Genomic DNA, 24,512 nt, shown 5'->3' with positions numbered 1-24,512 from the left:
TTTCTTGTGAAGAAAGATTTATCTCCTGAGAATTATTTTTTAAAAGGATTGGGCAAGGGATTTTTTTAGAAATTCTTAGATGCTTCAGATAGGTCGTACTTTTTCTGAGGAAAGCCTTTCTCCGTACAAGCGATGATTCATTTTAGTAATTTTATAGGCAGACCATTTAAAATTGGATTCGAAGTCTATTCTAATTGTTCTGCTTTATATGAGACTTTACTTCCTTTCAGTATTTTAACTTCAATAAAACAAATACAACTTCTGAAATAGGAAAATAGGAAGTGGTAAAGATCTAAACAAAGTTCGCAATTAGTCTTATTACAATAGAGGTTAGTCGAAACAAAAAATAGGCTAGCGTAACTGTACCTAAGCTATGTCTACATGTCCAAGAATTTAGCTTACTGTAAAATTTTCTGTTTTTATTGTTTTTCGGTTTTAAATACAAAGTATAAATATATGATGAGTTTAAGATTGTTTGGTATGTGTCATTGTGCCATTGGCCTCATGCCAATAACTAGTATTTTAAACTGTTGTATACTGTTATAACTGTAAAAAAATAACTTATTTTTTTATATATAATTATACAGGAATTGACAAAAGGGATGCCAATTATTAACAAAATGCGTTTATTTAATTGCAATAATTAGCAGCCTCTAAAAATGGAAAGTGCAAAGTAGACTTAGAAAAACAACCTTAATTATACGAATTTATGATCGTTTGGGTTAAATATGGCGTAGTTATGATCTTAAATCAAAAGAATATATGCATTTTATTATACGAACACTATCTTTAAGAAAAAAATAAGAAAATATTGAACTTCGAATAGTCAATTTACTTGCCTGAATCTGTTGCCTCACATTGCCGTTATGAATAGTTTTCTTTCTTTTTTTTGTTTTTTAAATATCCCCTACTCAGAAAAGAGATGAAGAACAGATAAACTGTATCTGTGATTTACAGATCTAAGCTCTTAAATATTTTTTTCTTATTTTAAAAATGGATACTTTTAGAGTGCCAATCATTCTCTGTTTTACCATATAAGAAATTCCGGTTAATGTTACCTATGGTTCCAAGATGGCGGATCGTATCTGATTCCAGCAAATAGAAGAAGGAAAACATTGGGGACGCACGTTCTAACCTAACCTAACCTATTCTAATAAATTACCATAATTATTACCAACAAAATTATTAGAATAGGTTAGGTTAAGTTAGAACGTGCGTCCCCACTGTTTCCTTGCTGGAATCAGACCAGACGCCATCTTGGAACCATAGGTAACATTAACCGAAATTCCTTTTTATAAAAATTTGTTGAGAAAACTCACCTTGCATGATTATAGTTTATAATGTCTATGAAATCATAAATAAATCTTGGAGGCAAACAATCATCTGCAATGGCTCTAGCAATAAAATTTCCTAATATCTGTGATAAAAATATATTAAATATTACAGTCAAATCACAATTTGAAAAAAAAATTATAAAATTATCTGTTTAGATAAATGTGAATATAATTATAAGTTATTATTTACGTACTATAGGAGCGTCTGGTGTGTCTAAAATTAAATCTGGCAAACATAAAAGAAGTTTATAAAAAGCTTCAGAAATATGTTTTTCAAATATATGTAACCCGTATAGATCTGATATTAGAATTGAAATCATTTCACGCTGAGAATGTTTCCTTTCCATTGCAAGAATAACAGCCTTTTGTATGAGTTCGTCTTGCTTGTTTTCGATCTGCATATCTTCTAATGATAACTATAAAATAAACAAAAGAACTGTAATAAATATAAGTCTAAATTGGGTAAAAATGAACTTTATCACAAGAATTTAAGCTGAGTATATTTTTTAAATCAAAATCTTTCTTATGAAGACGACAGTTTCAATTCTCAGTTTTATGAATTTGCAATTAACACTGCTTTTTTTCTGACTGGCTACGAGTTTGGTTCGTATCTTATTGGTTGAAAAAAGTTTGGCATTAGAAACTAATGACAATTTCTGTTAAGATATGTCAAAAATGTCTTATTTATACCTAATACAGATATGTACTGTACTTGCTATTGTATTAATAAAATACCGTACTTCCAATCCTGTTACCGTTTATTGTGTAGGAACCTCTATATCTCGAATTTTTTCCTCGCTTCCGTGAGATTCGAGATAGATAAGGTTCAACTGTATATATTTTATATGTCTGGACGTTGTTTGATCAGTTTGGGCACGTCGAGTCACGTTACATCCAATTTATTTTGAGCTCTATCTTATTAAGATATAGTTTATTTTGAACAAAATTACATGACAGCAATATCAAAAATTTTCAAAAATATCTGAATCGAATCGAAATTAATTTCAATTAAAAATTCTATTAATGATAAGTATAATTGATACTGTACATTGATTTAATATTTTGGGTTAAATGCCAATAATTATGCTATTATCAGTAAAGCATCTGTTTCGAGAAATAATTGGGATTAAAACTTACCTAAAACTAACAAACAAAAGCTTATGTTAATGATGTAGTATGATCAGTTTCTAGGTACAATATAGAAAAAGTAAAGCAAGCTTCATAAGATCGTTATATATAACTTTTTTTAAAACTTCTCCCGCATTGTGAGTACTAAGAGGGCTTTCTTTGCAAGAGATCATTATTGATTCAGCCAGGTCCACAAGTGAGGCGGATGGGTAATAAGAAACGGGCTCGATATAACCGGACGGACCACCCTGAGTTTTTTCGATCTCAGGAGTTTTTCAGGAGTTTTAATAATAATAATTATTATTATTATTGTTATAACAATAGTATAATTAGGCCTATTATTGTTTTAAGAGAACTCGCGATCACAGATGATTCCGTTTTTCTCCCCTTTCTTAGATAGCCACCTTTACACGTAAGCGAATAGAATTTAAAACAAAAACAAAAATTGTCATTTCAATTGTTTTATTATGTCGAATGTCAATAAACGAAAAAAAGGTTAATTTTTATACTATGATTAGTGTATAAATATATATATATATATATATATATATATATATATAAGATTCCATATTAAACTGTTTCGAATGATATTAATTACGGTTTCAATTAATATCAAAATGATTTTAACCCATGCCATATTTTTCATGATAAAGCCACGATGTAATTCGGAAATCGTTTGGCATTAATCTAAAAATCGGATTAATACATGTTTATATTTATAAAACCACGTTGAAATTTCGAGAATCTTTGTCATCTCAACACGGTTTTTAATTTTGTCGTGAAAAATATTATGAACCAAAAGATAAAAACCACTGAACATTGGTAATTGAATGTGGGTTTGCATCTCACAGACTCACGTGAAGTTTTCCGGGTTTTCTTCACGTTTGTAACAAGGATCAGTTTTCCATAGAAAGTCCTCCTGGGAAGTATTGCCACTGGCAGATCACCAATGATTGTGCTGTTTTATCCCGTTAAGACAAACAAAACCTCTATAATATGTGAATTACAGAAAATAAATAGAAAAATAGTGTAAAATTAAACAATTATAGACTTACAGCAACTTCTGTAGTATCACCATGTTCAAAATATTCTAATAATATTATATTTAATTGTTTGTTCGCAACTTCATTTTTTGATTCATTCTTAGTACGATTACGATCAGTTTCTCCCTATTAATAATGACCAAATTTTACTGTGTTAATGTATAAATTTATTTAAAGTTGAGCACAACAAGCAGATTATTACCATTAAATTACAGCAACAATCACAAGTAGTTTTGAATATTGGTTCCGGTAAATTCATTTTACAATTCCAAACTTCTTCCTCATCTGTAGGGTCTATAAATAAGAATAAAGTTTGCATAATGTTCATTCGATCTTCTCGTAATAAATTTCTATAATAAAATATTAAATTTAACATATCTACTATACATTGTTTTACTTTACTTCGCTGCAAAAGACGAAATTTCGCCAAGAAGTAAAAAGATAATATGGTTCCAAACATAGATTTATTATACTTGCGATATAGAATTTAAATAATTTGAATTTGTGTTTCATTACATATTAAACAATACCAATAATTCAGATTTAAATTATTTCATTGTTATACTATCTTAAGAAAAATCAAACAAATTTGTCGTAAAAATCAATACAACATGGCATGTCTTTCATTCAAGGGTGTAGTTGTTTAAGTTGAAAAGTTCGAATCGATTGTTTACGGAGGCGCACCGTCTATGGAGTTTTGTATGGGTAAAGTGAAATTTTGTGGAGCAATATCTGAAAAAAGGCTTAAATGCGCCAAAACAACATATATATTCGTAATTGGCGCAAAAAAAAAATTGTACAAAAAGTAATTTTTTTTAGTTTTTTGACTGAGGTACATAGTCTAAAGTCTAATCTAGATGTCCAAAAAATATGTCCTTCGCCCTGCTTAAAAAAATGGCAGAACACCACCCTGGTACGACTACAGCGCTATTTTCATTGGGTTGAAATTTGAAAAAATTGTAACCTATAAATTTCCACTGTTGTCCGTCAGTTTGTCTGTCCTTCCTTAATCTCGGAAACGGAGTTTGATAGATAAAAGACGACATCATATATAGAAACCTTAAGGTAGGAGACCACGATTAACTATATACGAACTTCCGGTATATACCGAAAGTTAGGTTATTTTAATTCAAAAATTTGTATGAATGGAAACAATAGAGTAGTGCCGGTCATCTATCTAACACCTTTTCGGGTGTTAGATAGATGACCGGCACTACTCTATTGTTAAAGGAAAAGTATGATGTACTGTACAGGAGCAAGTCATTACTAATTTGAGGCGGAGAACATATACTATAAATAGGCTTACCATATGTTTTCTTAAACCGGGCAATTTTGAGAAAATACTCGCAACAGAAAACAAAGCTTACTAAGATAAAGTATCTGTGATTGAAAAGGCTAAATGAAGAAGTTATTAACAAAAAACAACGAGTTAAAAGCAATTTTAATAACTCAACTGAACATACTCTATTATTAATAGGTACCGGTGCCTTTAAAATATGACAATATATTTGAGGAAGTTCCTTCTGCCTTTCTTTCGCACATTTCAAGTGATTTTTAATGTCCGAACGCGCACCACGAGTTACTGAAAATTCTGAAAGAACAGTCCACATTTCACTTTGTCAATACGATCACAAACTTTTTCAAAAACGGATAATCCTTTTTTAATTCATTGGTAAACACGCAGTTTCCTTTTGGCATTTTTGAGATTAAATTAATTTAATGTATAGTATAAAATAATCGCAAATGCCGACTAGCAATTCAAACTCGACTAAGATAGGACACGCGGAACAATGATGTGCTAGTGTAAGTTTCAGTGTTGCCAACGCTAATTGAAATAAAATATCTGGATCTCATAGGCAACGTGCTATTATAAATTCTGTGAAAAAATATCTGGATGAAAAAATAAAATATCTAAATGCATTAGGCCACATGCTATAGGTTTTGGGTGAAAACATCTAGACAACATTGAAAGTACTTAAATCTAGATACAAAATTTTTAGAAGGCAACAATGAGTGTAACGGAGGAGGCATTTTAGTTGCCAAATCGCCATTTTACCCGAGGCTGCACTATTTTTACTTCTTGTATATTCGGCACTTTTAAAATTTTACCAAAACTGAGACAAAATGACAAACTGGCCAGGACACAGGGACCACATCATCAAACCGGGAAGGTCTGGTAAGCTTAATTTTAAATGAAACAAGTAAAACAGCAAGGCCGTGTTTGGGACAAGACTATGTCTCGGAGACTCACAACTAAGCGGGATCACTTCGACGCTCACGACCGGTCTCGTTCTCATTCTCCAATCATCTTTGGTATCGCTGGTTTTGAGCGCGATCATCCAAACTTCGCCGGCCACAGCCACGACCACGACGTCTTCCACGATGCATTTTCATTGAAATTAACCTATCGAATGTTGAAATTTCTCTCCGTTGCATGACGCCCCAGATTGAATTTTTGTCATTGCGAAAATTTCCCGTTTTTGAAAAAAAGAATGGTGGCTATTGTATTGTTTACAATTATTTTTTATTTTGCACAAACGAAATATATATATATATTAATAAATGTAAAAAGAAAAAATAATTCTATTTCGGACGTTAGTTTTAATATAAAATTATAACGACGCGCCATCTAGTTTCAAAAAGTTCCGATGATGAAACGAGATATCTCCGGTCAATCGGTCAAGGTTAGCACGTGGCGACCAGAAATATGTGAGGGGACAGGTAAATGGGGATTTTTCAAAGATTCGTTTGTCAAAATTCGATTTCACAATACAGTGGTGCCTCGTATAACGGATGCTGCGAACAACGGACTTTCCGGCATAATTGGTGACTGCTCCATGGGTGCGTTCTTTAATAGCGGTCGTTCTGCGTCTCCGCTACTACGGGAGTGCGCTGCTGTTTGTAGGCATTTAGGAACGACGGTGAAAGAAAGAAAGATGGCAGCGCTCGCACTATCGATAGTATCGTGATGGAGGAATCTATAATTCTAAAATATGAGCTTTTAAAGGCAAAAGAAGGGTCCCAATCCCAATTGTAAAATTTAACCATAAAATGGATTATTTGTTGAAAGAGCATTCAAAATAGCTACGAAAAAAATTAGAATGCCGGCTACCATTCGAAAAAAATTCGTAAAGACACTTACATCACCGCGTGCGCTAACTCGCGCTTTCACAATTTCTAAATTTTCATTCATAAAACCACATAATGGACCCGAAAACGAAATTATCTGAGCCATGGATGACGCCATGTTGCTTTTCACCGTAAACTACTGCTACAAGCGGCCGTTTTTGCCGTTCGACGGCGCGCACTCCCACCGGAATTTAGGAACGCGTTCCGCAGGAATTTTTAAACGGATGTCGCTCGCGCAGAGTTACGCGGAGGAATAAAAGAACGCACCCCATGTTCATTTTTTTAATGATACAGTACGGTTATTTTATGCTGCGGAACGAATTAAATGTTTTAACATGTATTTCTATGGGAAAATGCGTTTCGTATAACGGACGTTTCACTTAACGGACGTGCACCTGGAACGAATTAAGTAGTGTACGTTATATGAGGCACCATTGTATTCGCATTTCCAACTTACCAACGAGCAACGCATGCGCAAATCTCGCACTACTGCCTGTTTGTCGAGTGTCACCATTTTGTATTTTATTGCGTTTTGGTTCTCAGTCCCCTGACTATCTACGAGTCTGGTTTTTTTATGCGCGCATAATTTGGGCGTCTAATACTCTGTGTCAAATTTCAACTCCTGGCATATACTCCTTCATACCTCTAAGCTGATAAGACAGCAGGCAGTACGATTTTATAAACAAGACATAGTCTTGTCAATAAATTAAAAACATAATTAAAATTACAATTGCAACCCGGCATTGTGACGATGTCACAATAAATAATCGCTCGTTATCTTTAACTGTTTTAAAATATTATTTAAATAATTCAAGATATAGAACACAAAATTTATTCGAATTTTAGAGCTTGATTACATTATATTAACCATACCTTATCGAAAATTAGACTTTTATTACTATTTAATTACTAAAACAAATAAAATTTTAATAATCATAATATTATGTTACATAATAGTCCTCAAATTTACAAACTTTATGATATTTTAAAGCTAATTATACTTAATTATTATAATTATAATTATACAAATGTAAATTTTTGAACAGAATTACACTTGAATTATATTTTAATTGTCCTTTCAATTCGAAATTTCAAAATTAAAAAAAAATTAAATATTAAATAAGTTACGAGATTAAAACATTAAAAAATAATTACTTTTTATAAAACAAAATAAGCCAGATTATTCTAATAAAAGTCGAATCGTCTATCTAAAATTTACATTTTAATTAATTAAGCCTAATGTGAACAAACCATTCGGTTTCGACTTAAGCTAAATTTTAAATAGGCATTAATTAAAATCTTACTTTCTACACGAATTTTCGAATTCATTTTGAATGTTTGCTTAATTTATTTGAAATATGAACAGAATAGTTGAATAAAATAAGTGAAGTTTATCCTTTCTACAGCGAAAAACTACGAAAATCAAACCAAATAAATCAATCCATCATTTTTCTTCCGACTCGTTCGATTGATACGAATTTATTTTTCAAATTTTTAAGTTAATTTTAAAATAATAAATTTAAATAAAGGCGAATTTCTTTTCTTTAATATCAATTTAATTAATTAACCGTATTAAATAGAATTATTCGAGGATGATTGATTTTATTTTGTCTGTCCTGTAAGGAAGGCCCTTTAATGTCTAACGTAAATTCATAATGAAAGCGGTCTGATAGCGATGGCCCCGACATATACGGGTCAACTCATCCCCAAAAAGTTTTAAGTCGATCGGGGTTCGAACCCAACTCGTCACACTAGCACGCATCTAGGGTATAATTGACGGCAGTCGTGACTCTGCCATTGATTATTTTAATAGTAAACGCATAATTCAGGCCTTTAAAGACTGCATGATCTGTCACTGCTATACGAGTACTTGTTACGAGCTGGGCTATGGGCTTGTGACATGCTGGCCTACCCCATTGAGGTAGGACAGCATGGTTGAGGAATGGAATGATGCTGGCGACCGATTGCATAAAACTTATAAAACTTAATTTGGATATGTTAAACTTTGAAAAAAATTAATTTTAAAGCACTTTTTTTCTAAGTTAACAATGCTTCTGTTATGTAATGATAAAAACCCAGCAACGAGTTGCGTAACTTTCCTGGCTATTATGAGATTTTATTTAGAAAATAGCGAGGTTGAGGCCGAAGTTTTAAACGCGAAAACGTGTACGTCGGACGTTCAGCGCCGCTTTCCTGTAAGCCTAGAACTTTGACACTGGTGTTTGGAAAGTCAGTGGAATCATGCTTGACATTCCAAACGCCATTGTCAAACTTCTCGTAGGCTTACAGAAAAGCGGCGCTTAACGTCCAACGTACACATTTTCGCGTTTAAAACTTCAGCTTCAACCTCGCTAATAACATTTATAATTTTAATTACAATATAACTTAACTAGTTAAATAACGGTGTATCAGCGTGTAGAAGCTGCTTGCACCTTTATTTTCTAAATTATGAGGGAAAAAAGAAACAGAGAATCATTCGTTCTCCACAATATATTTGATTTCTATTGGATCATTTAAAGGTACAAATATAAGGTCAGAATAAGCCATTAATTAATTGCTATGCCAATGTCTTATGAAATTCTGTCTATCACTATGGGTCTTGGACTTACAGATCGACTTGTAGCGATCTTTATCGTAACTCTTTAAAAATACTGTCAGTTATTTTTTTTCACTCGACTCAATGTAACATAGGTAAGACCGATAGCTGTCTCTTTTTTCCCTATATCTATTTTGATTTTTGGAAGAGTTAATCCCTGTGATTTATGTATAGTCATCGAGTATGCTAAGGTAAGGGGAAACTGTCTACGAGATCGCAAAATACTGCCATCGTTCGAAGAGTGTGTTATGAGGATTATTGGAAACAGATTACCATAGATGAAAGGTCCCTGATAGTCATCGAATTCCACTAAAATAAAAAGAGAAAGAACTGGAGGGCGAGCATTAGGAGCATATATAATGTAGCGTATAGTTCCTAGTGAACCATTGACGAGACCTCCTTGCACCCATAAGTTGACTCTCAGCATGATTCTGGCATTAACTGAGAGATTCAAATACTTGGATAGACCAAGAGCTGAGTCATCTTTGGACGAAGGCGGGACAATATCTGGAGTGTTTTCAGATGCTATATAAGCAAGAGAGCATCCAGTTGGCTGCAAGTAGTCTTCGTTGTTTTGTTTAACTTGCTCATTTGTTGGATATAGCTCTACTGCCGTTTGGAACTGATCAAGTTCATCTCTGGATAAATAGACTCGTTTTCTTGTCGTCAGAATGTTCAGATCTGTATCAGAGAAATCACCCGAAGCTAGATGTTGTAAGACATCTGTGAAGGAACTATCTGCGCTATTTTGTCTATGAGAATTACTAAGTTCAATGAACTTCTCAAAAGAATCAAATGGGAATGTAATGTAATGCCCCAACAAGGTCCCTACCTTGTTAGGACATTACATTGACATTACATTGACACTCGAGTAGGAGTATCTTTAACAGGCGTTCCACCAAACGGCTCATCTTTCTCGGTGCAGCTTCTCCATTTAGAGATCGAAATTTCGTACTAACGATAGGAAGACGAAGGAGAGAATGGATCGTAAAGCCATCAATATTGATCGCTGCTGCTCCACGTTTTAAAAAGAAAACTTTTTAAACTTATTATTCTATAAAGGTTCTTTATATTTGTTGTGTATCTAGTTAGTGATAACATTTACCTTTCAAAATTACCGTTTTAATGCTTCTCATATTTTCCGACCACTAGATGACGCTTCTACACGTGCGTGCAGGAAGCGACTAACACTTGGCTTCATGCATTCCTTGTCAACATTATAACTCTAGAATGAGTTGTCCGATCTTGATGAAATTTTCTAGGACGACTCATCATCACTCAAGGATGAACTGATTAAAATTTCAACTTTCAAAAATGATCCATTTTTGTAGAACTGGAGATAGGGTTCAAAAAGAAGATCGCGTTTTTCTTCAGTATGGATCATTTTTGAGAGTTGAAATTTTAATCAGTTCATCCTTGAGTGATGATGAGTCGTCCTAGAAAATTTCATCAAGATCGGACAACTCATTCTAGAGTTATAATGTTGAAAAGGAATGCATGAAGTCAAGTTAGTCGTCACTTCGTTCCGACATAAAAGTATAAATGTTATTAATGAGTAAAATCGCCATTAAGTTGACCATACTGTAGATATACACGATCCCTTTTATCTCCCCACCTCCTCGATCTTTCACCACCAAAACTTAATAGCATCAATGCCCCTCATATACAAGCCACCATGCCAAATTTCGTTACTTAATCTTTACCCTATCCTGAGATACTAAGCGAAATAGACGCCATCACACACAGATACATCATCACGAAATTTTTTTTTTTTTTTTGCTGTTTTTTGTACTTTTTGGATTCGGGAGGTTTCAAAACGTGAAGATTTGAAAAAAAAAAACTCGGAAGGAAAAATTTGACACGCTTCCAATGCTTTTCCTTATTATGTATACATAACAACCGGGAAAATAAAATGAGAATTTCAACAATTCTGTTCGTGTATTACATTGTTTCTGGCATCACATGACGTTTGGCATAAACAATTTTTTATATTTCCACGATTAAAAAAATATTATTTGCTGATTATTACTTAGGTTCGAAATTTCGAACGAACGATAGCATTGATGTTCTTAGGCTCTTGGGTTTTTAGATAATAACATAGTGTTAACATTTTACATATTTTAATCAGTTTTTTTAAATAATAATTTTGCTTGTAATTTCTTATTTAATTTCTATTTAAAAGTTTCATACGCGTATGTTCTCTTTTTATTTTTGACTAAAATCCTTTGTTTGCAGAGAATTGCAATGAGTATTCGTCAAGTTTCTGTTTCCACTAATATATGTCAGGCCTCAATTTTTGTCTGATTTATGAGCGAAAATAATTAAGCAAAATTTAGAAGAATAAATGAAATAATTTCACTCCTGAATACATTACTATATAAATAACTGTAATTTTATTGTTTATCTATACTATTACAAATAAACAGTAAAAACAAAAGTCGATCCGAACATTCGAAAAAATCACGTGGGTCAGATCAGATTCGTACCTTGAAGTTTCATGGAATGAGAATAAACCCTTATCAATATATCCAGTTCAGCGACATTTCCTGGAAAAACAATAGCCTGTGATATTGAATTTGAATAAGAGAAAAGGATAATTATTTAGTGTAGTTATCTGTAGAATCTTACACTTTAATTATTAAATTATACTATAGATTATTCAATTTAATTCATATACAAATATAGGCTGTATATTCCAGTGTTTCATATTTTTAAATAGCACGATATAACTAATATTTTTAAAATATTTTCTATTCAGAATGAATGGCCTACATATCATGAATGTAAACACGTAAATATATCGCGAGTAAATTTGAAAATATTTAAGTATTGAAGTATGTAAATAATTAAATAAACAGTTTTATATTTTACATTAATATAATTTTAAAATGTTTAAAAATAGTTTCATTTCAATGCAAAATTGGCGACTAGTCATTTAGATCAACGCAATTAACGAATACTCTAAGGTCCAAAATTTCCTGTGATTGTAGCGAAAAGTTATAGCCACGTTCGTTGACCAGAACACGACACAATTAAAGACATCACGTGGTTATAAAGTTCGTGGAATTCACATCATAACAACATTAATGAAATCAATACAAACGTCCGTAATTTCATACAAAAATAAAAAATGTCCATTTGTTTTCTATTCAGAGCAATTGCGAAAAATAGGCCACTTTTGAATTATTAATTATAGATTTAGTTTTTCAGAATCATAATTTAACAATGATTAAAGCATTCTTTTTACACTATAAAAATTTGTCAGTAAAATTAATAAATAAAGTATTCATTTTTAATAAAAGGTCAAAACTAAGTTATTTTTACAAATTTTCTATTCATAGTAGGAAATTATATTTTATTTACAAAACTAGTAAAGAATACCACGGAAAATTTTAAATTTTTCTTCATATTTTTGCATTTGTATTTTATCTTTATGTATCAATTTTGTTTCCAAATATTATTACTTTGCTAAATTGTGTTATATCCTGTAATGAAGGCCATGTCGAACACTTTTCTAATAAACGCATTCAATTTTAATTGTCATTTTCATCTCCTTTGTATGTCATCGCCACCTATAGGTGATTTTTGGAACTAATTTTTTTCCCTGTCCTCGTGCTGACAATAGAGAGGTTGCGGCCGACGTTTTCAGCCCAAAACGTGAACGTCGGACGTCAAGCGCCGCCATCTGGAAATTCTAGAAGGTTGATAATGGCATTCGCTACGACTAGCATGGCGAGTAAAAGTTCGACCTAAACTTCTTCATTTTTTTGTGTTTGGAGTTAAAATTATGACGTATTTTTTAAAAATAATGATTATTTAAGCATTTATGAATAATATTGTAAAGAAACAGACGATTTTAATCCAGAAATGATTTAATTATTCAATTTTTTTGCAAGCGATGTGAAGTGCCTATAGAATTCACATATATAATAGCTTATCATAATTCTGTAGGAGTAGGTTTCTTCTTTCACAGCATCTACCATCAACTGCGTAATACGTTTGTAAATTTTCTAAAAATAATTTCTCAAGCTGCTTTCGGATTTACATAAGGTACTTCCCTCAACAAAAGTATGAGGTAGTCCTATCGTCCTATCGTACGGTAGGAGACACGACGCTAATTAAAAATAATTATTTAGTGTTATTAAACATCCTATAAATACTTTAAAATAGTTTAATTTGTTTCTTTACCTTCGCTGGTAACATTCGTCGTTGTTAAACGTGTTCCGCCATTTTTCAACAATATCCCATGAGTCAGTGCGCGACGTGAACGTGTGGCGCAACGTATTTTACTTGAAGTTCAAACGTCAAACGTGTACGTCTGTTTGCCGTACAAGTTTAACGTTTGAACTTCGGCCGCAACCTCTCTAATACTTATCACATAGACCACATTTTATTCCGATAATTCTTCCAATTTTTATAAATGTTTAAAGTTTCTACAGACTTTTTGACCACCCTGAATATAAATATGATTTTTATTTTCTTTTTTCTTGTCATCATGTTTCTTATCAGCGTTAAAATAATTTTAACTAAACAAAAAAATTTTTGATACTAGTTTAAAAATTATTTATTTTCAATACAATTTGCTGTTCTGTCATTTCTGTCACAGAAATATATATATTTTTTTATTGTTAAAATATTATTGTCCCTTCTGCTAAAAAATAAAAATGAAATTAATTTGTAATGATTTAAATTTTATAAATATTGGCTCTCCAAAATGCCTATTCTTTGAAAAAACTCTTTGTGAGGACTGCAATTAACTGATATATTAACTGTGAGGAATGTGGGCTTCTGATTATGCGGTTCGAAGCAAAATATCAAGTAAAAATTATCCAAAATTGAGGCCTGCATTTATTGCCGATATATTGGGTTGTTCGGAAAATAATTTCGTTTTTTTTATTACTAGAGGAATTAGATGTATTTTTACCAGTCAATTTTATTTTAAACCACATTTTCATTATATAATTGGACAGCTGACATTTTAAAACTTATTTGTAAGAAATTTTGTTTGATTCTGTACAATTGTTTTTTTTCGGTGACCCATCAAATATGGAAAATCGAAAGCATCATTTGCGGCATATTTTGCTTTTTTATAACTAAAAAATCAAAATGCTGTTCAAACAAGAAAAAACTTGTGGTACATGTTTGGAGAGATGTGTTGAGAGAAAGACAGTGCCAAAACTGGTTTACAAAATTGCGTTCTGGCAATTTTAATATCGAAGATACACCACATTCTGGATGGACATTTGAAGGCAGTGAAAACAAAATAAAGGTACCGATTGAAGCAATCTGCCGTATAACAACACGTGAAATCACTACGAGACTAAATCTGTTAAATTGAACCGTTTATTATTACTTAAAACGAATTGGTTTCGTTTGAAAGCTCGATATATGGGTTCCACATGTTATTAAAGAGAGATCTCTCTATGGTGGGATTTAAAAAATTTTTTTTTTTTTTTTTAGCTTTTACCAGACAATTTAACAATTGATTCGAAAGCGTACTGCCATCGAATAAACAAATTGAGTAATATCATCAAACAGAAAAGGTCAGAATTGATCAACAAACAAAGTGTAGTGTTTTACCATGATAATGCCAAATTTCACACAAGTTTGGTAACTCGTCGGAAACTGTCAATATATATATATATATATATATATATATTGACCAAAATGGTCAATATATAATTCAATAAAATATTTATTTATTATAAGAATATTGCGTTTATTTTTCTATGGAAAAAACCGAAATTACTTTCCGAACAACCCAATAATAACCATATTAGTTGAAAACAAATAGTTTTAAATCTTATTTCAATAAGCCTAAGCCAAAGAAACAGGAAAACAAACACTAGAGAATTTTCCAAAAATCTTTTCTTAACTTTAAAATTAATTACAGTAGAACCCCCTATAACACGGTAGATACGTTTCGTGTTATATGAATCCGTGTTGTACGAGTCCCTTAAATATATGAGCCGATCACAGCCCGGCACGTGTGCAGTTTAGGGGCTACGGCTGTTTGAAAGGTTTTCTTCCATAAAATTAATTGATTCTAGAATAATTTGACTCAACATTTCCGAATCACGTATAATTTTTGGGAATAATCCATATAAATAATTCTATAAACAAAAAATTGTTGGATTACTTACCGAGTGTGCACCGTTCAAAGACGCCATTGCCTAAGCTTGTTTTCCTCGCGGAGCGACTCATCGAACGGCGGATGCGTTTTCTGATAAGTTATTCTTTCTGCGAAGAATTCGCTGAACTTTGGAAACATCATTAATAGAAATATGATTTTTATGGCCGTTGAATAATACTGTAAATGTTTTTTTCACAAGAACTGTATAAAAATTTATCAATACTTACCCGCCTAAACTCTCGGTATATACGCCTGGCGCTAAACAACGGCAAGTAGTTCGGCTGCTCGTCCACTATTGGTCCAGAATCGACCAATCCTGTCGCGACACGAGTCGGCGATGACGTTTTACCGCGTTATACGAGTCTCTTTTAGCGTGTTATACGAACCCGATCGCAATTTTTTCGCCGTGTTATATGAACCCGTGTTATAGGGGTCTACTGTATTTTATTTATATTGTGTTTATTTTTATTTCTATACTACTTATGAATTAGTGGTCACATAAGATGGGAATTTTATTGAATTCTCATTAAAATTTTTTTTACCCGTTTAACTCGGCTCTCACGAAAATTAAGTCTTGAGTGCGCTACTGGTAATTTCCACCAGTAGTCTATTGGATAAAACCAACGAATACTAGTAGTTGGCCGCGGGTTCGCGCCTCGCCAACGAGATAGCTACGTGAGGCTTTCCGAGATTCCTTCACGATAGTAACATCTAAATTTCCCATAGAAAGTTCTCGCGAGAGGGGTGCCTCTCGTCTCGTCCTCGTGTCTCGTTGCCATAAACAAATAAACCAAACCAAGCCTAACGGAATATAACCTTGTGTCTCCTAGTAACGCATCCTGAAAAAATTCTTAATAAAGTCACGACATACAAATTTTCTTGTTGCATTCCTCATCGAAGAAGCAAACAAAAATTCTGATTTTGGAGGAACTGGTTCACCTTCAGACTTAACCAGTTTCCGTTAATTACTAAAACACATTTTAAAAATGTATGGATCCTAAGCAGGGGCGGATCTAGGTTTCCCGGGGCTTAGGGCTTATTGAAGTCCAATGGGAACTCATTTTTTGTTTATACAAATAATACTATAAATTATCATTATTATATTATTATTAATATTGACTATATTTTACAATGCGATAAATGCTCATTGTTAATGAAAAAGTATTAAAAATGTATGATAATAATTCAATTTTTGTGGGCCCTTGACACTTGGGGGCCCAGGACTTAAGCCCTATTAGTCCCTATGTAGATTCGCCCCTGGTCCTAAGCCGTCGTTCAAAATATTTCAACGTAGTCAAATAAAATGGTTTGCTTTAGTTTTTTAAATTTATTTCTACAATAACTAAATGAAATTCTGGAATTGATGAATGTGCACAGAATACGTGTATTTGTGTATACGTATAAAACTAAAGTGTGTTGCTATTGTATACAACTTTTACAGTATGTAGCCAAACAATTTTTGTATATATAAATTTTAATTTAAAATTTAAAAAAAGATAGTAAAAATATTAATTTATTGCTTAATATTTTATAATTTTGAAATGTTATGGGGAAAAAAATATAGTTTTTTAAAGGTTATGAAATATGATATAATATTACATTTTAACGTAGTTTTACTACACTTTGATTTTACTATTTTTAAATTAGTATTTTTTTAAATTTTTTCTAAACTTTACATCTGCGAATGGTTTGTTAATCATTCAGAAGAAAAAATAACAAATTAGTTTGTAATTTCTTTTTGAGTAATTGTTGAAAGAATGGGAATAGCGTGACCATTTAATTACGTGCGTAAAAGACCTAAAGATTCAATCAATTTTAAAACGTATTTTTACGCCTATTACAAAATGTAAAATATTTCGACATAATGAAATGAAAAGAATAAAAAAACTTTTATTAAAAATATATTGAGATTATTTCTGTTCATTTTTATATCTATAATTTTATTTGGAGAATTTTTACACATAATTTTGCTGAATAATAAATTACAATATTAAGTTAACAATCGTAAAAATAAAAATAACTTTTACATAATTCCCGCTATATATCATTACTTTTTAGTCAGGAAAATCATATATTTATTCGTTTAGCCAAAATACTAACAAGTTTATTGTAAGTTCTTTCTATATCCGACTTTTCAAGCAATCAATAACATACTGCTATAGCTTTATGTCATTATACAGTGGTAAGAAAGTAGACAATGCTCCTTTGCTAATCTATTACATATTTTCCAAAAGACTGCAGCAGCTAGGATTTCAAATTATATCATAACAGAACGTCTGTATAAAGGAAATTTTAGCTATAGACATTCTAAGCGACAAGCATTCTTCCAGTTTTGCTTACTAAATTCTATTAAATTAACTTGGATAGTATAAAATATGTTTATAATGTCTGAATATGTGAATAAACGAACGACTTGCAATTCATTCTGTTTTCATATTTGCATGATTGAATGCAAATCGAACGAATTCTCTTCTAGATTAGAAAATCCAACAACGAGTTGCTTAACTTTCTCGGAAACTTTTGGTGGCTATTACGATATTTTATTTAAAAAACTTTTTATAAAATGGCAAAAAAACAAAACTTATTTATTTTTGTTTCCGAAGTAGTTTCATAGTTTCGAGTTTCATTTTCCACCACTACATACAAGTAATATTTTTTAGTAGACCTTCTAGTTAATATAAAATTTTGGATTATAGCATAAAATTAAATGCTTAATGCACGAAATAAAATTCAGCAGTTATAAATTATATTATTTTTTCTGTTTTTCTTACTGGAATATTCACTAATTATGTCATCAAAAGACATTTTTCACAATAAATTATCTTTAATGGAAGAGAGGATGGTAGATAATTTCTTGTACAGTTTAGTTTTAAAAACAAATGTTCGCTATCAGAATTTGTACTAAATATTGAAAAATACATCTAAATACAAGTTTTATACAGTACAATTCATTGGTATTTTTGTCTTATTTTTATAAAGTGTTATAATTATAAAATAATGATTAAATTTAAACATCACAAAACTCTTATTAGGATTTTTAAACGAAATATTATAAATATTGTTTTGAATTTTTTTTTCTAATGAATAAAATAATAATTTTTAGGGTTTAGATTAATATGGCAATAAATTTATGTTGGCCAAGGTAGAAAAGTCTAGACCTAATAATGCCTTAAAACGGCCTTGATAGTAAGGTTTATATAATAAGGCCTAGAAGCATTATTCGAAAGGCATTTTTTAATTTTTTAACAAATTTATTACATTTATAATAAAATATATTTTTCAGTTGTAGTATAGGATCAATCGGCATTTCCGATGCCCATTCCATGTATTTTAGTTACATTTCAGAGCACGGTAAATAAACTATAGATTGATAATAATTTCTATTAACTTAGTGGTTTACCAGATAAGTTTTCTACAATTCTGCAGCCATTATCATCAAGAAAAATTTCTAAAAGATAATTAAGCACATTAATCTTTTGTCTTTTGCGGATGCCGTTGCTATTCTTTTAGAAAGTGAAATTGGTTGAAGAGGGAGATAAACATCTTCACAATTTTGTGTCATACAAGACCTATGGATTAACGAAGAAAAGTCGGAAGTGATAGTATTTAGAAATACAGTATAGATATTTTTAGAAAATCTAAAGAAAAGTAGCTTAATACAGATAGGAGAATTTGATTATTTTGGCTATTCCTAAGTCTATTATAAAAGTTTTTTTAATATTAAAAGTGTATTTTCATTGTATAATATTATTAATCCATGTCAGAAATCACATGATATTTTAAAATTAAATTTAAAGAAGTGTTTTAATGAAAAATTTAGCTTTTTTTTTTATTTTTGTAGGCTATTTGTATTTTATTCTTACGTACCAATTTTGTTTCAAAATTGTTTTTGACTAGAAACTACACATTTTACTAATATATTTAAGATTTAAAATATTACTTGAACTTCACCATTCGTTCACTATTGTGTTCAATATTGTGAATTGTTTTCTACGGTGACTATAATAATTTATTTATGAGTTCAGTCTGAAAAATTCTAATAAAAATTCAATGTTGGTTTCATATATAATTTATCATTCAATATTTTTCACTTTTGACTCTTTCTGCCCTGTGGATACAAAGTGGTCTTTTTAATCACAGCCATGATAGAATTTTGTCAGGCCAACAATATGGGCAGCCGGGTGCGAGGAACGGGACCAGATCTAGTCTGGACATCGCCCATAAACAACTTTTGGGGTTGCAAGCCCGGATTCAATCCCGGGCCCTTCAGTGCGTCTTAACGTCTTAACCGCCTTGGCCATCCACTTCCATATACAGTAGTGGTTTCCAAAGTGGGCGCCACCGCCCCTGGAGGCGGTGAATAAATCTGAGGGCGAAAAGAAGCAAGAGAGCGGAAGGGGGCACTGGAGGCACGATCTCAACAGAACGGTGACCATAGATCAGGGTTCGGATCACTGACAGCCTTTCCTCTGTTTAAAAAAAAAAAAAAAAAAAAAAAAAAAAAAGGGTAGGAAGAAACATTGCCCGAAGAACAAGGTTTCCAGGTGTGGAGACCATTAAACAAGGTTACTTTGTGTCAAAGTATAAGGCTTTTATAAGAATATTTCCAAGCTTTTTCATAGAGAAAACGAGTTGGGGGCATTGTGTATAGTACAAATTTATAGAACTAAGGGAACGGTGGCTAAAAAGTTTGCGAATCACTGGTATACAACATCTAATAAGAAAACTATCGTGCACACGTGGGTTATCATCTATAAAATATTTCACTTAAAATATAATTTAAATGTTTAAATATAAAATATAATAAATGCATAAATACATACTGCATATAAAAGAAAATTTTAAGAGAAATTGCAATTTTTGTTTTATTTATCGTACAAATTTATATTTTATATGCCGTAATTGATTTGTTTGTGTTAATGTTTGAAATAAATAATTTGTGTGTGCTGCGGGGATTTCTCGATAAGACAACAAGAATCTTTCAAACACATACGGGAGACAGAGAACGTTTTAAATATAAATATGTTTAATTTTAATTTGAAACTGAATCCTTTCGTTTTTCAAAATTCCAAACACTACGGTGGTGTTGGTTTTTATTTTTGGACTTTTTTACAGCAGATATTGATCTCGAACGAACGAATATTTTAGTAAAATGTCCATTAAAATATTTCGTTAGTAGAAAAATTTATAATGAGATGCTTAATCGAGATTTTTATGAATTATATTGCAACTTTTTGCGTGGTATTCTTTGCTGGTTTTTAAATAAAATATAATTTCCAGATATAAACAGAAAGTTTGTATAAAATAACTTAGTTTTGGCATTTTATTAAAAATGAATATTTTATTTATTAATCTAACTGACAATATTTTAAATATTGAATAAAATACACAATTCATTGTTTTATTAGCCAAAAATTAGGATTATTTTTTACATTAAAACTAAAGCATGTTGAGTTTCATATAATGTATACTAAATTTTTATGGAAAACCTTTATTAATTATTAATACTCAAAGACAAAAAAAAAATAATGAAATTTATATTTTTAAAAGTTAAAAATTATGTTTTATTATAAAGGCATTATTTAGAACAAAGAAACTTTTATAGAAATTTATTTTTTATAATAAGTTATATTTTTTTAAACGTAAATTTCCCTGTTTATTGTGTAATAAAAGCACAATTTTTAAAAGTATACTATAATACAATTTTGAATTAATGTGAAAATAATGTTTTAAATAATATTGATCATAATTGTTTTTTATATTTGAGGAAGAAAGATATAAATATTTTATCTATATCCTCTTCCTGAGTCTCTCCTGGTTTCTTTATCATTATTTTTTACTCAATAATATTTACAAATTACAGATGTTGAGCAAAATATAAAATAATATTAAAAATTATTATTAATATCTATAAAAGTACAGAATAAACAAATCTGCATTTTTCATTGATTTGTAGTAATAAAATTATGTTTTAAAAGACTTCAAAATTAAATAGTAATTTATAACAAGAGTTATTACGTATATTAATAAATGTTTTAATTTAAGAAATGAAACGCTCAATACATAGATATTGTTTTTTACCCATGGCCTTTAATGACAGTATTTACATGGCTGTCATTGAAGGCCATGATACTAATATATAAGAAAATTACTGTTCTTGAAAAATTATAACGTTTAATTTTATAACAGATGCATATTTTTCATTCAAAGAGAAATTAAAAGTTCCATATCATTTATATAAAAATAAATGTTATTCTCTTTTATCAATTCGAACGCGATAAATCAAGTTTATAATAAAAGAAGACGAGAAAGATTAGTGATTATACGAAAAATAAACTTAGATAACTAATTTTTTATAAAGATATTAAGACAATTTTGATACTCAGTACTGCAATGAACATAGCGAGTGACAATTACCTTCCTCCGAAGAAACCCTGGGAGCCCAAGAAAAATAAAAAAAATTTAAATTAATTTAATCACATTTTCGTAATTTAATAAGGTTTAAACAAAATAAAGCTAATTTCTCTTACCTAAATATCACATAATTAAAAGCATATTCATATTAAAACCGTACAAAATAAACAACAGGGAACAATATATAAACAACGTGAATAGTTTCTGATTCATCAAACCCACCCCATCATGTAGAGAGTAACTACAGAAAAAAATAAAGTAAAAATCGAATAGTTAGAAATCAGTATAAATAGTTTTAATATATTTTTAAAAATTAAAAAAAACCTCTTTTATTGGTCATGTTTTTCGAGATTGGGGTGACCTCATCCCCACCATATCAATGCAGATTATTTACACATGCGATTAAATTCTACTTTTACTTATGTTTATTAGGTTTCGGGCTGGAGAGGATGGTGGGAGTGGACCACTCTTCTAAAACATCATTAAAATGCATTGTCACATCTCCTGAAAGTTTTGGCCTTCTATCTTAATTAGAAGTGGATAAAATTTGAGTTGCAGGTTTTGAGGACACGATACAAAGCATGTTAAATAAAAGTGTTTAATGATGATAAGAATATAAAACAACGAAGTAAATTTTAAAATAATAAGTTAAAGTTATAAAAAAATTAATTAAATTAAATATAAATAAAATACTAATTAAAATATAAAGGATGTAGTCCATATAATTTTTTCTGTAACTCTTCAAGTTAAAGATTTATTTATCAATAGAAGAAAAAAAACAGAATGTATTAAATTTTATAATTAAAGTTTCGCTTGCAAAACAATAATAATATCTTCATTAATAATTCTAATTTATTCATTTATGTATATTATATATTATAAATTCAAGAAAGCGATCAACATCTGATTTCTGAATGAATTTTCTGGTTACTCACTAATGCAATTATAAAATACATTTAGTTTTTTTCTTTCTTTAATTTGACTATAAATTTGCATAATATAAAAAAGAATATATAAACTTAAATTTGGTTTAATATAAAATCACTAAAATACAAAAAGTATTAGAAAATGTAAAAATCAAATTTCTATTTCGAACCTTTTAATATAATGTAATAAATTAAAATATTAATAAATGTATCGGTATTTAAAACTGAATTCATTCATGCAAAATATGAAAAAAGTATGAAATAAGTATCGCGGTTTATTGAAAATCAAGTACAGTATATTTATTTATTAAATAATAAATCGATTTTCTTCTCTTTTTTTTCCTGTTACTGTATAGGCATTACGAGGGCGTTTTACATCCCAATATCTCTGACTCACAATAGGAGCTGCCAAGTAATTCGAAACGAAATTCAACAAATCCCGATCATTCTTTCGGAGTTGATCCGAACTCGAATCTGGGTCCTCCAGAACTTTTTCCGCCCTGTGGCTAGAAAAGGTCCTAAGAGGGCTCTCTAGGACCTTTTCTAGCCACATGAGTTCGGCTAAGCTCCCAATGGGGCTTATCCGAACCATTATGGGTTTGGCCAAGCTCACAATGGGGCGGCCGGTACCGACATATCCGGTTGGACCACCCCCGAAAAATTTCTTCAGATTTTTCGATTCGTCCGGATTCGATCCCGGGGGATCTGGGATCCGGGATCGAATATGTAAATAATAATTCGGTCATCCGGCCATCGAGGTCCTCCAGAGATGCTGGCTGATGTCTTTATTGTATCAGCCAACCTATATGTTTATTTCATATCATAATATGTAATAGACATAGGCCTATAGCATACATATACATACATATTTTTTAATTATTTGATTTTTGTTATCGAATTTTATTGGGTGACAGTTTCGCCATGTTAACATTACATAAACTGTATAAAATTTTTGGTCATATATCAAATTTAATGTTGTAATGTTATTTAATCCTTTTGTAAAAAAAACTCGTTATATCAAATAAAAAGTTTGATTGATTGATTAATATTTTAAATGCTGGCAACTTATTATTCATCTACGAAAGCTCTTGAATAGTAATTTAAGTCTATCGTCGGAAATTAGCTAATAATAAAATTATTTAATGTACTGTATAATATATATTCAAAGGCTATGTACCGTACAGTACATGTCTGTATTATTTTCAAAATACTTAAAATCTTAATTTAACTTTTAATTAAATTAAAATATTTAAATTTTTCTTGCGAATTATTTATTAGCATTCAAAAATGTTTAAGCGATCGATAATAACGTGAATATTCTCACAACTAAAAATTATATTTCGCTATTCTAAAATAAAGAAAAAATCGAGAAATTTATCGTACGATAAGTTTCGTTGCTATAGCACCCTTTGATAATTTATACTTTCATAATGCAAGTTTATTAATGCATAACTGCATATTTATACACGATTAATCTCTGTTAATAAAGATAAAAAAAAACAGTTTTTATTTGTATTTTTTATAGCATTATAAATAATACAAGGCTTTAAAAAATGGAGAAAATCACCCCAAATAAATGAAATATATATCAAAACTACATAATTTTTAATATAATATTTAAAAAATATTTTGTATTTTCTTCGAAAACAATGAAACTTTCTCAATCATTTCTCCTTGGCGAACCAAATTTATATTACTTAAATCAGTTATATTAAAATTTCTTTTAATGAACTAATGACTGGATGCGAGTCCATGAAAGCACTCCGGTTTGAACTCGAATTCCTAAAAACTTTTATGAATGAGTTCAAC

At 30.5% G+C, this 24,512-nt stretch overlaps 1 protein-coding gene across 1 annotated transcript in view; it reads right to left on the bottom strand.

Annotated features, from left to right (window-relative positions):
* The window catches only part of LOC136976517 (programmed cell death protein 4-like), a 67,705-nt gene that overhangs the window by 11,932 nt on the left and 31,261 nt on the right, over positions 1-24,512 (bottom strand). The window contains exons 4-7 of the mRNA XM_067271821.1: positions 3,708-3,799; positions 3,518-3,631; positions 1,529-1,750; positions 1,320-1,417 (exon numbers count right to left, since the gene is read on the bottom strand). Coding sequence (XP_067127922.1) covers positions 1,320-1,417; positions 1,529-1,750; positions 3,518-3,631; positions 3,708-3,799 — 526 coding nt within the window. The remainder of the gene's footprint in view (positions 1-1,319; positions 1,418-1,528; positions 1,751-3,517; positions 3,632-3,707; positions 3,800-24,512) is intronic.

The sequence above is a fragment of the Centruroides vittatus genome, unplaced genomic scaffold, assembly GCF_030686945.1.
Source record: "Centruroides vittatus isolate TY-2023 unplaced genomic scaffold, ASM3068694v2 contig_400, whole genome shotgun sequence".
Taxonomy (NCBI): Eukaryota; Metazoa; Arthropoda; class Arachnida; order Scorpiones; family Buthidae; genus Centruroides; species Centruroides vittatus.
Note: the sequence above shows the minus strand (reverse complement) of the source record. Positions and strands in the feature narration are given on the sequence as shown.